The 13,761-nt window shown below is 36.1% G+C and overlaps 1 protein-coding gene across 1 annotated transcript in view; it reads left to right on the forward strand.

Moving 5' to 3' along the window:
- The first annotated feature begins 2,154 nt into the window (after nucleotides 1–2,154).
- The window catches only part of XIRP2 (xin actin binding repeat containing 2), a 115,861-nt gene continuing 104,254 nt past the window's right edge, over nucleotides 2,155–13,761 (forward strand). Inside the window, exon 1 of the mRNA XM_088146696.1 lies at nucleotides 2,155–2,260. Within this exon, the coding sequence (XP_088002822.1) occupies nucleotides 2,224–2,260 (37 nt within the window). The 5' untranslated portion in view covers nucleotides 2,155–2,223. The remainder of the gene's footprint in view (nucleotides 2,261–13,761) is intronic.

The raw sequence follows: 13,761 nt of genomic DNA on the forward strand, positions 1-13,761 counted from the left end.
GGTTGTGTTTAGATGGTTTTGTTCCCAATGACCTTATTTCTCACTGCAGTTTTTGTTGTTTCATTAAACCGGTACTGTAAGAAAGGAATGGCAGCCACTCAAAATCCTGCTGGACTAGAGCAGCATATAGGCTCCAATAAACAAACAAAAGAACCAAATAAATATTCATTTTTTCTCTTGCCAAGGCATGAAGAGGCAAAGCTGTGCTAACTGTGCTAATCCTGCTGCATTAGAGTTTGTTTGTTTCTGTACTTAACTTCTATATTGCTTCTATCAAACCAACTCTAAGTGGCACACAAAATCAGAGAAAACAACAACAAACGATGTAATCATATAATAAAACATAATCATTCACATATTCAAAGTGTCCAGTTCTCACAAAGCAAAAAAAAAAAACCCGGAGGGGTGCATTCAGATTGGATGTTGGCTTGTCAGCTGTAAAAAGTCAAGTCTGCCATTCCTCAACTCCATAAAACCACTACATTTAGGAAAAGGTATGTGATTCCTTTCACATGATAGATAAGAATAGGTAGTCTTGTAGGAAAAATGCTTTTATTTCTCTTCCTTCAAACCATGCAGTCCTATTTTATTCTTACCTTGGATATGCAGGAAAATTTGAAGTGGCTTGTCTGTCCAATTCAGAATTATTATCTTATTACTTTCCAGGTCATAAGTAACTATATATGAATCTACTTTCATGAAGATTATGAGTAATTTCTTACTCTAAACTTTATTTCCTTAACTGCTTGTCTGTCTGTGTGTGCGTGCGTGCGCATATGCGCATGTGTGCGTGCACACCTTTGAGTCAGTTTTTGACTCCTGGCAACTGCCTGGACTAATCCCTGCAGTTTTCTTGGCAAGGTTGTTTGGAAGTGGTTTGCCCTTGCCTGCTTCCTAGAGAGAGGGCCTGGCCCAAGGCCACCCAGCTGGCTTCGTGCCTCAGGCAGGACTAGAACTCTTGGTCTCCTGGGTTCTAGCCTGATGCCTTAGCCACTACACCAAACTGGCTTTCTTCTTTAACTGCTATATACCTCTATACTCATATCTTTTTTGTTGCAGGTACAACTCTAGCTTTCCACAGTATTTTAATTGTTAGATGCTGCTTTACAGAAAGATGCCTATTGTAATTTGCTATTTATTATGATGGTGCTTACTAGATAATATAACTAGTATGAGAAGAAGACAATGTAAATATAATTACTATTATATAGTTATTATGATTACTCATGTGTACTCAACATAGAAAAAATAAATACATTTTGTTGCCTTCTGAGCTAATAAAAAATTACTACAGTAAATGTGCTTTTAAAGTTATGCAGTGTTAGGTTTTCTGCACCTATTACTTTAATTTTTGCATGTAAAACAGCCAAAGATATCCTTAGTAACTTTGCTGGTGGAGATATCTTTTCTTTATACTATGGATGAGTAAATATTTTCAGTCTAGAATTATTAAAAACTGAGCTCCTTTGTAGCATCAAATAGTTTTTGAAATTGCAGTAATCTCTGCTTGTTTAATATTAATGATCTGTCTCTTTCCAAAGATTCCAGTATGTTTCCCTGTTTCATTTTAACTGGTGGGTCAAATGGAGAACAATCTAGGCTTTAAATCACCCAGTTTAGTGCTGTTATTTAGTGGGCTGATTATTGTTCTGCTTCTGATGATTGCCAAATGAAATGGATGGAGGGGCTTGGTTTGACCGCGATTGTTACTAAAATGTGTTTGGTCAAGATCAAGAGTTAGTATCCATGCATCCAATGTTCAAAGAAGTTACAGTGTGATCACAGCTTTGCAGAAAATGTGCCATGAGTCCTTTTTAGCCACTGTGGCTATTTTACTTTACGAAAGGCAGCAATGGCAAAAACTATATCAGAGAATGCCATACGAAAATGCAGCCTCTTCTCTAGATGTTGAAATATAAGTTGACTTCAAAAGTACATCTGTAACTCTCTACAGTATTACAGAGATTTTTCCTGAAGCACAGTAAAAGAACATCAGCCTTGTAATGGAAACCTACTGTTCTTTCCCTCACCTCTTCACATCCTCCTCCCCGCATCTGTTTCCTACCGATAGCTTTTAATACACATCCCCTTAATGTCTTCCAACAGGAAGTAGGCATTGAAAGAAGTTTGCCATCACCAGCATTTAAAAATCAGCCTGGGAGCCATTCCATCATTCCTGTGAAACACCCAGAAGCAAAAGGTGGCAAAACATTTTTTGACAAGATGTCATCAGAAAATGCTCAGAACAACAAAGCTGAAGGTTAGCCTCACGCTTTTTGATCTGATTTCTTGCTTTCCTACCCTATGTAGAACAAGGAAGACAGTAAAACATTATGTGGGGGGTCTTTTCTTTCCCAGCAGAGATTCAAAGCAAAATATTGATGTTGATAATATGTGCAAGGGGTTTCTGTAAAAACAGTATTAGTTGCTGTAAAGCAAGAATTTATTTGACATTCTGGTAATTCTGAAAGAGAGGTTTCACAGTGTAATGCTTAGGAAATGTTTTTGGCGATAAAGCATAAGCAAGAAAAACAATTTGATGTTGTTCTCTTTAAGATTGCTTTCCTTGCTTTACATAGAATATGTTAAATTCTCAGCCAAAATCTTGTAGGTTAAAAAAAAAAAAGCATTAGCAATCATCTAACTACTTCAAGAAAACCATCACTGTGTAATGAAAACTATATTGTAAAATAATGAATTGAAATTTTCAGTTTGGAAAGAGGGAAAGGTTTCCTTTTTCAGGGGATTACTTTAAAACATATTTAGTAATCTTAAAATTGAGTGAGACAGAACGGTGTCATGTTTCAGGAAAACTATTATTCGGGGAAGGCTTTTATGTATTAGCCTTAGGAATATGCTGTTTAAATGTTAATACCTTATAAGCTTCAAGTGGCAGAGTTTTCAATGAATTCCCGATTCATTAAAATACAAAATATTTGATGAAACTACAGATAATATATAGCACTTTGGAAGTTGTAAGACAGGGTTTTAAGATCGTTTAACTTAAAGTCAGATTTATGTTTGTCAAAAGCTACCATTACACAGAAGATTCCCATTCTCTTCAACTATAAATGTTGCATACATAATTACATAATTAATCCTTCTAAGCAAATGAAATGTAGTTTTCAAATCAGATATAAAAATCAAAAAGTTTAAATGCCTCATTAATTTATTATTAGACTGAATTAATTTTAAGAGAGTCAATGTAGTAGAAACCTAGGGAAACGAGGTCAGGTTCCCATCCCCACAGAGTAGTCTTACTGAGAAATGATCAAATCTAACCACCATGCAGGGTTGTTATAAGGATAAGGGGGAGGGGAAAAAACTCTATACACTGTCTTGAACAACTTTAATTATTAAATATATAAATTAATTATTAAACCTCTTCATGAGTTAAATATATTGGTGCATTGTAAAGCTTCTATATAAAGTTATGTTGCTTAAATCTCATTAACTTCACTGGAGTTATGCAGTATGTAACAGTGCAGAACCTGCATTTCAGGAAAAAGTAAACCGCACTTTCAAGTCATTGGAGGTTATTCATTTGTTTCAGTCCCTCTATTGGATTGATGCATGCTGAGTATATGGCTGAACATTGCATGTACCCTAAGCTGGTGGGAGGGAGGCCACAGTACATTGGCTTGCAAAGAAGATTCTAGAGGAGATATCCTGGCTGATATAGAATAGCATGCATGCTTTGCATAAAATTTTGGGCTTTGGTTGCACTTGTGGTTTATTGGACAAAAATTGCCAGAATGGATCGGTCCTATTCTAACTATTAGCAAGGAATGCTTCATGTAGATATGACTATGGCTGGTAACCTGGCCTACACTATCACTTCTTTATGAGAAAGCCTTGATTCCATGATGGGTGGTAGAAGTCAATATCTCTGGGGCCATGATCATGACATATGGAAGATTGTGATTTAGAATGCATAAGGGTCTCCATAGCGTGCATGAACCCATTTACATGTTCTGCTCAGGGGTCCTATGCATCTAGATTGATTCCAGCAGGCACTCGGGGAGTTTCTGAATTTAGCACCCATTGTTCTTCTCCCCTGACGCACTGATGGGCTGTCACCCAGTGGCTTGTTTAAAATTACCAATTCAATTTGGGAAGGGGCTAACAGGTAGATCTCCCACCTGGCTGCTATGACTAGTTTTCATAGTACTTTACTGATAAAGTCCTTGAGATTTACTAAACCCTTGACTCTGTATTGGTGAAGTTTTCAAATGACTGGGATGATGTCTGGCCACATTATCTGGGATTCCTTTAGGCCCATGAGTTCTCTGATGAAGTGAATAGGATGATTTCTGCTACTGGTGGGCTGGAGCCATGCACTCCTGGCTCCTATGTAGGGCTGGGGGGAAGGGAGACAAGGTGAACTAGATTCAGAAGGCGGTCAATGTCCCACTTCAGGAGCGTGATGATAGCAGCCTTGGAAAGGTTGTGATATGCCCCCTCCTTAAGATACCATCTCTGGATCTGAACAACTACTCTCAGTTTCCAGCCTTCCTTTTTAAATTCTTTTAAATTCTTCAAATGGTAGTGGTGGATCTACTATAGAGTACTCTAGAAGTAGTGGATTTTGTGGACTACTTTCACTCAGGGTTCAGACCTGGGCCTGGAATAAAGATGGCATTGCCTTCTCTAATGAATGACCTTTATTGTGATTTGGATGTGGGGAGTGCACCCCTCCTGTGACCCTCAGTACCATTAATTGTGGTATCCTACTGCACTGCCTGTAAGGCCTGTGGATTTAAGTCATTGCGGTATAGTAGTTCTACTCCTTCCTTCATGAACAATTTTAGATACTGGTTGTAATGAAGGAGTAGTTAGCCCAATGATCATTCCCATGAGGAATGCTATAGGTTCAGTTTTTTTGCTCCTATTTTTTAACATTTACATGAAACTACTGGGGGAGTTCATCCATCTGTTCAGGGTGTGGTATCATCAATATGGTGATGATACACAGCTTTACATCACCACCCTGGGCTGGGCTGGAGATGCTGTGGGAGTCCGGACATGATAAAATAGGATAAGTTTGAACCTAAATAAGACAGAGTTGTTCATGCATCAAGGTACTCTATTGCCTCCAGTGTTGTCTCTCAGTGGAAAAGCACTACTCAGAATGAGCATTATGTGACTTGGGGCTCCTCCTGGTCTCATGGTTACTACTGGATGGGCAGATGGAAGTTGTAGCAGGGAGGGCCTTCACTTAGCTCTGGCTGGTATACCTGATCTGTCATCACCTGGAGGGGGAAATCTGGCAGTGGTTATTCATGGTCTTCCCCCACTTCTTGGGCCTGCCATTGAAGACCATCAAGGAGCTAAAGTTGATGCAAAATGCCATGGCCTGTGTATTAGCTGGTGCTCATCACCAGAAGCTTATTATACAGATAAGGAGAGCAATTAGGGCTGGTTGATATATGGAAACAGAAAAATGGCAATTCAAGAGTATACTTATTTTTCTGAAAGACATAGGTCTTTTTCAAGAATAGACATGATTTGGATTTCAAAGACTTTGACCACTGAGGTTTCTAAAATAGAGTTAGAATACTTTTTTGGATCATAATCCTGTGAGTTTGAACTATAAAAGAAAATCTAGTTCTTTCAGATGGAGACTGAAGGAAATGTTGCTACAGAAAGAAGCAATAGTGGAAGATTGTAAAAAGAAACTAAAAGAATTTTTTGAAAATAATTTAGGTAAAGGTACTGATTTAAGAATGGTTTGGGATGCAAGTAAAGCTTTTCTTAGAGGTCATTTTATACAACATAATAGTAAACCTAAAAAGAAGAGTCAAGAGAAAACACAAGCTATTTTGGATGAGCTAAAGAGAAAAGAGGAAGAACTAAAGAAATCTCAAGAGAAGATAAGTATTTCACAACAAATTAAGCTTCTATAATGGCAATTATCTATGTTAACAGTAAGAGAAATAGAAAAAAAATTGTATTATGTAAAGCAAAAAAAAAACCCCGAGTTTGCAGATAAACCAGGGAAGTGGCTAGCATATAAAATACAAAAAGAAAAAGAAAATAAGAGAATATATGTAGCTCAGGGTTGAACGGTGGAGTCCTTGAGGTTCTCTGACCTTGGTTGTTTTCTTGCAAACGTTTCATTACCTGGTTAGGTAACATCTTCAGTGCTAGAATGGAGTGGAGTTTGCTCTCTCTATACAATAGCTTGCCCTGGCAGTGTTGGTGGGGGTGGGGTTTTGTTCTTGGTGGTTCCTTGTTTAAGGTATTGTTTACTGCTTGATTGTTTGTCTGGTGTTAATATTGGTGTTAATCTCTGTTTATCTGGGTGATGATTGCTGGCGAGGAGATGGATTATCAGGATCTTACTATAAATGCTTCGAATATGAACTTTTACAACCTTTACAAAACACAATGGATTTTGTATTACAGGCAGGAAATATGCCAGAGAGTTGGAAAGGGGCTAATATAGCTTTAATACCTAAAGAGGGGCAAGATTTGACTTTAACAAGAAATTATAGGCCGATATCATTATTGAATAATGACTACAAGTTGTTCACAACTATTCTGGCTGATAGATTGAAAATAATTTTGCAAGGATTTATCCATGAGGATCAATGTGAGTTTTTTACCTAAAAGACAGTAAAAGCACAATGTTAGAAATGTGCTGGATATTTTGGAGTATTTGGAGCAACATAATGAAAAACAAGCTGCATTGATCTTCTTAGATGCAGAAAAGGCCTTTGACAATTTGAACTGGGGTTTTTTTTGTTTGTTTAAGGTTCTAGAAAATATGAATTTTAGAGACAAGTTTATAAAATGGATAAGATCGATTTACACTTCACAAAAAGCACAAATAATTGTTAATGGAGATCTAACAAAATCCTATGAGATACAAAAAGGAACAAGACAGATACCTACTGTCCCCTCTCTTATTTATTTGGGTTCTGGAAATATTGAATAGAGATATAAGACAAGATGAGAGGATTCTGAGAGTGAAGACTTAAAAAGAAACTTATAAATTAAGGGCTTTTGCAGATGACTTGGTATTGGTTCTGGAAGATCCTTTAAAGGAAATAGAAATAATTGGTAAATTAAAAGAATGTGGTGCATTAGCAGGTTTTAAGATTAATAAACAAAAGACAAAGATGTTAACAAAAAATATGAAAATAGAAGATGAAACAGAATTGATGAACAAATGGGTTTTAAGATTAAGAAGAAAGTAAAATACTTGAGTATTACTATGACAAATATGAACTATATGTTATTTCAAAACAACTATGTTAAGATATGGAATGAAGTTAAAAAATATATGTTAAGATGGGAGAAGTTGCAATTGTTGCTGTTAGGGAGAATTTCTGTGATAAAAATGAATGTTTTACCTAGAATGATGTTTTTGTTTCAGATAATACCAGTTTTGACAACTGATACACCCCTTAAACAGTCGCTGAAAGATACTGTATATCTAAATTTGTGTGGCAGGGGAAAAAACATGAGTTAAATATAAGGTGTTACAAGATGCAAAGGAAAGAGGAAGATTGAGTTTACCTGATTTGAAACTATACTTTGCAGCTTGCTGTCTGGTTTGGATGAAAGAGTGGGTGCTGTTGAGAAATAGAAGGCTTTTGGAGTTAAAAAGAACATGACCTGAGATTTGAGTGGGATGGATATCTGTGGTATGACAAAGTCAAGGTTAATGGGGATTTCAAAAATCACTATGTTAGATGTGCTGAATTGAAAATATGGAACAGATACAAATCCAGGCTGGGCCTAAAAACACCTTTGTGGCTCTCAGCACAAGAAACATTCCCTAGATGAGAAATAGTATATAAACTTCAATGATTAACTTATTGTGAGATATTAGAATTTTGTCAGGAAGAATGTAAAATAAAATCAAGAGAAGAACTGGTGGCAGAGGGATATAGTTGTCAATGGTTCTCTTATTTACAATTATCAGAAAGATTTAAAGTGGACAAAAGAATTTATGGTTTTGAATATTCTAAGACTGATTTTGAAATAGAATTTTGTACTAATGACAAACATGTAAAACGTATAAACTTTTATTGAAATTTGCAAAGGAAGAGGAACAAGTGAAAGAATGTATGATAAAGTGAGCTAAAAACTTTTATTATAATATACAGGTGGAACAATGGGAAAATATGTGGTTGAAAGGACTGAAATTTACATTATGTTATAACCTTAAAAATATTTTTTATTAGATGATGTATTGCTGATATGTGTCACCAAAAAAATTGTGTAGAATGTATAAAGGCACTTCAAATTTATGTTGGAAATGTGAACAACAAGAAAGGACATTTTATCATGTTTGGTGGACGTGTAAGAAAGTTAGAAAATTTTGGATCCAAATATATGCACTGATTCAGAGGTTTTTAAAGATTAATATACATTTGAAACCAGAGACATTTCTTTTGGGGCTGATGGACAAACAGCTCGAAAAAAGTCATGGAATTTTGTTTTTGTACATGATAACTGCAGCAAGCTTATTATATGCACAAAGATGGAAAGATTTGGCATTACCCACAATGGAAGAATGGTTGGTGATAATGATGGAACTTACTGAGATGGCCAAATTGACTGTATTGATTAGAGAAAAGACAATATCTACATTTACTGCTGACTGGAAACCCCTTATAGACTTTTTGCATGAAACAGAACAAAAATAACTTTTTATTTATGGTTTTAATGATTAGATAGAATGGATTATAGAAAGAAGAGAGGTATGTTGTAACCATAGAGTAAGAGGCAAACATAATTGCACTTATAACTTCTGTAAAGAAAATCAGAAACTACTTGGTATTTTTTCCTTTCTTTTCTATTTTTCTTCTATTCCTTTCTTTCTCTTTCTTTTTTGCACTTTTTACTTTCTATTTGATCTCTTCCTTTTCTTTTCTTACTATATATTAGTTAATATTAGTTAATATTAGTTTTTTATTTTCTTTTAAAAAATCTTAATAAAATTATATATACATAAAAAAAAAGAATGCATCTGTGCCTCGTGATTGCAAGAATGCTGTTATTGTTCTCCTGTATAAATACAAAGAAAGGAAGAGTGAATTCAAAACCTACAGTGGGATTAATTTGTTATGTGTCCCTGAGAAGGTGTTTGTAGAATACTTATCAAAAGTGTATAAGAGATGACAATGAGCAAAATTTGGAAGTGTGGCTTTACGATAGGCAAGGGATGTGCAAATCAGATTTTTGCTTTTCAACATGTCATTGGGAATGTGCAAAAATTTATTGTACATGTGTTGATTTATATATATGTGAAAACATATATTACCATGAATAGGCTTGAATTATGGAATGTTTTGTGTGAATATGGAATTAAAGGTTGGTTGCTGAATATAAGAGTGGTGTATGATGGAAATAAAGCATGCACAAGAATAAATGGAATGCTTAGCAAATAGTTGAGCATTGAGCAGAGTATAAGACAAGGATGTGAAATGCCCTGGATGTTTGTTGTATGTATGGATAAATCTATAAGGAATGCTTGTGGCGATCTTAGTATTGTGTTGGTTGGAGATGTGCATGTACATCTACTTTTACATAATGATGCTGTGTTGGTGACTGGGAAGCTGAATGATTTGCATGCAGCAAATAGATTGTATGATGTAATAAAGAATACAGTTCTGAACATGAATGTATCAAGGAATGTATTAAGGTGGTTGTGTTTGACAGTGAAAATGGCTGCAAATTATACTTAATTTACAGAACCCTAGAGCAAATAGATGGATTTATAAATCTTGATAGAATGTTTATGAAAGATAGGAAAATGGATAGAGAAAGTTTAAGATGTGCACATGCGATAGTAAGGTAGTGGGTATGAGGTGGTATGTTGGGAGGAATGAATGTTTCAAGAACCAAAAGTAGCTGCATGTACAAGTGTGCTTTTGTTCCTTTGTTACATGGAAGTGAGAGTTGTTTATGTCATGAGAAACACAGAAACAAATTGAATGACCTGAGAGTGGGGTACTAAAGAAGGTTGTGTGGTAAAATAAGAAACAGTGGGGTTAAGAGATAGCGACAGGGTCAAGAATGAATGGGTACTGAAGGAATGTGTATTGAATACAAAATATTGAGGTGGTTTGTTCATATAGGGCAGTGTTGTCCAAACTTGGCCACTTTAAGATGAGTGGACTTCAACTCCCAGAATTCCCCAGCCAGCATGGCTGGCTGGGGAATTCTGGGAGTTGAAGTCCACTCATCTTAAAGTAGCCAAGTTTGGACAACACTGATATAGGGAGAATGAATGAGGATCAAATAACTGCATAAATATACGAAATTAAAGGGAAAGATCAAAAGGAAGATGAAGACCAAGAAAGTTGTGGGATGGAACTAATGTGATCTTCAAAAAAAGAGAGGGGAGAAGTTTAAGAACTTTGTATGACATGCTGGAAATAAGGATGATTTGCAAAGATAAAAATGAATAGAGAGGTGTTCTGAATGGTGCGGGTGTAAACTAATTTCTGCAATGTTTCTTTTCCTTTTGTTATACTTTTAATTTATCTGGTTTACTGTTTCTTTTCCCCTTTCTATGCTTTTTATAAAGTTACCTGCCCCAAACAGGAATAATGTGATGAGTACTTATCTGTATATACTGCATGGAGATGAATATTACAATTTATGGATATGATGAGCTGTTTGACAGGTTTCATTTTCTGAGAGATCAAACTGAAATTAAAGATGAGGTTTTTTTCCTTTGGTCAGCCCAGACTGTACAGAGTTCAGGAGAAAATCTAATCATTCTGGGGCCTGTTTATCTTGCATAACCACAGGAAGGTACCATCCTGCAGCTTTTCAGCGTGAGTTTTGAACTGAAAGAAAAGCCGCATGGTATACGGCAGCTCCTCTAAATTAAATGATATAGCAGCTCCCAGGTCATGGTGAATCAGTCAGGTAAAATGACTGCTGCATGCTGAATAGGCCACCGTAGGAAAAACAAAGGATCTTCTGAAGCTGTCAGGTATCTTGACCTTAAGCAGCTTCTATTCCTCATTCATTGTGACACTTCACAGTGGAGCTTGGAACAGGCACAGCAGTTCCTTATCAGACAGCCCAGTTTGCTTCATGCTTTTTTGCCAGACAGCTGGTCAAGGTTGATGGCCTGGAGACAAGACGACGACTCAGTCGGCAGTTAAGCTGAGAGAAGCCATCTATGAGCAACTTAGTACTTTAGCTAGAAATTGCATACATATGTGTATTTTCAAGCAGGCAGGTTCTATTATCATGCTGAGAAGTAACTTCAGGAAGAGATGGTTTTCAGTAGATAAGCAGCAGGAGAGAAGGGGATAGTTGATCTCTCACACTTATGATTTCCCCATCTCTAGTTGTCTGCCTCTATTACTTCCTTGGCAATGGATTTATTCGTTCATTCATTCATTCATTCATTCATTCATTCATTCATTCATTCATTCATTCAATTTGTATAGCCACCCATCTCACATATGTGACTCTGGGCAGCTCACTATAATTCAAAACAACATGAACAAATATGTGTGTGTGTGTATAAACAGCAAACATGCAACCATACTAAAACCACTATAAAAACTCAATTAAACACAAAACATAATCACAGTCAGCAGCTGAATACTGTATAAGCAATATATCCTATTCAGTATAATGATTGAAAAGGCTCAGCACTGTCACCGGACCCCCAAGCGTGATGGCACAGACATGTCTTCAGGCCCTTCTTAAAGGCCAGAAGGGCAGGGGCCAATCTAAGACCTGCTCAAATTGTGACACTTGTGTAACATGCCATCTTAGCCTCTAGGGAAGGACAAAAAACATTTGGCATGGATTGTACCAACATGGCTTCCATCAACTGCTAAGATATCATTTTGATTAATTGGATTTTATCTTGCCTCACCCAGTTTGGTAAAGGCTTTAGTTTATTAATCACTAACAGCCAAGCAGGGAGAAGTCAATGCAGTTTCAAGGCTTTTGTGAGAAAAACTAAACCAAGTTCATAAGCAACAGTAGAACCATAATAAAGTATTTGCAAAGTCTAGGCATTGTTAAGTGACTGAGTGGAGACATTCTGATAGTTTTCTGGACAATATAAAAAGAGTTTGCCACTGCTGCCTTCTGGGACGTTTTTGTTACCTCCCAGTCCAGCCTACCACTGTGGGATTCCCTGGAAGTCTTCCTTATAAATACTAGCCAGGACTGGCTTACTTAGTTTTCTACCTCAGACAAGGTTGGCCAGGGGCTACTGTTTGCTGAGAGTAAATTATGTGATAATCAATGAAAAAGAGGAGGAGAGGTAATACTCCCAGGGTTTAGCCCTACCTTCAGCATCAAGACATAGCTCTTGTATATTATGTCTACATGAAAAGAAAAAAAGAAATTCCCTGTGCAGTTGGAAGGTATGATTGTGAGAAAAAGGCAATTTAATCTGGACTATAGTTGGGAAGAAAATGAAATCTGCTACAGATTTCAGTCTGAGTAAATGGATGCAATACATTAAAATGGATGCAGGCATTGGTTGGCAGCAATAAGCAGACTATACTTATACTTCAATGCTCAAAAACCACACAATTTTGGAAAGTTATTTTGAAAAAAAAAGAATCCATATTGGAAAGGCCATGTATGAAATGTGGTTTTTAGAATAGTTACAAGTGTTTAGAGGATGTATTTGTCTGAAAATTACACTTTAAAAGATAAAGATTAGTGAAAGTGGCATATAAAAATCTCCACATTAGCAAGACTAAACACAATTTTTCCAGCATTTTTTTAAAGTAGAGGGAACACAATAATATGTAAAATCCTATGACGTTGACACAAACTGAATTTAGACTATTCTGCACATCCTAACCTACAACTAGAAAGTGAAAGCATGGAGTGGTTGAGGACAACATCCATTCATACATGCCTCAGATTAGGTCAAGTGGGTCTTTTCAGCATATGTGAATTCACTGCATCATATTTTAAAGGTTTAAGATAACAGCAAAATGAGATTTAACAAGCCTTTTGATTTTCTCTGTTTATGCATGCAGATGGAATCTCCAGCGCAACCTTATTCTGTCATCTCCAAGAGAAGAGCTGTCTTTTATAGTTATTTTGCTTAATAAATCCTTAGGAAGCTAGGTGATACAAGGAAAGAATAAACAGATTGCTGTCATATACTGTAGCTGCAATCTTACATTTTGTACATTAACCAAAATAGTATGCTCCCCAGTTGTATGAACAGATTTCTCAAGATTTCAGTAAGGGAAAATTGACTTTTCTCAGACATATGCTCTTAAAGAGAGCATTGCCTTGTTTTCCACAATTAAGATTCATAAATCAGGATCTTGAACAGGTCTAGCAGACTCTCTCATATTCGTAATGATTAAGTTGTATCGCTGGCTCAGGGACAATCAAGACATTTTAGCCAAATGATTTCACATGATATAGCATAAGGGTTAAAATGCAATTGATAACAGTTCATTTTTCTTTTCATGATGTACCAAACTGGACAGTTAAATCATGTTGTTGAGAATATTCTGACATGTGTATTACTCATATCCATTTCTGAAAGAGTTACTATGTGTCTGTTGTCATAGGACTGAATGTTTCTTCAAAATTGCCTTCTTTAACTGTAAAGAATCAAGATATCTGTTTATTTGGTTTCATAGATACATTAGTCTGTTCATAGCTAAAAAAGAATGATAGAATATATTTGTTCATAAGTGATATTTCTTAGAATTTTACTGCTTCAAGGTTTTCCTTTTTCTTTCCACAATCACATTAGTGTAGAAGTAGACAAAAGTTACATGTGAATCT

This window comes from Python bivittatus, unplaced genomic scaffold (assembly GCF_059951505.1).
Source record: "Python bivittatus isolate LINGU-HERP-01145 unplaced genomic scaffold, Pbiv_v1 ctg000480_np1212, whole genome shotgun sequence".
NCBI classification, from domain to species: domain Eukaryota; kingdom Metazoa; phylum Chordata; class Lepidosauria; order Squamata; family Pythonidae; genus Python; species Python bivittatus.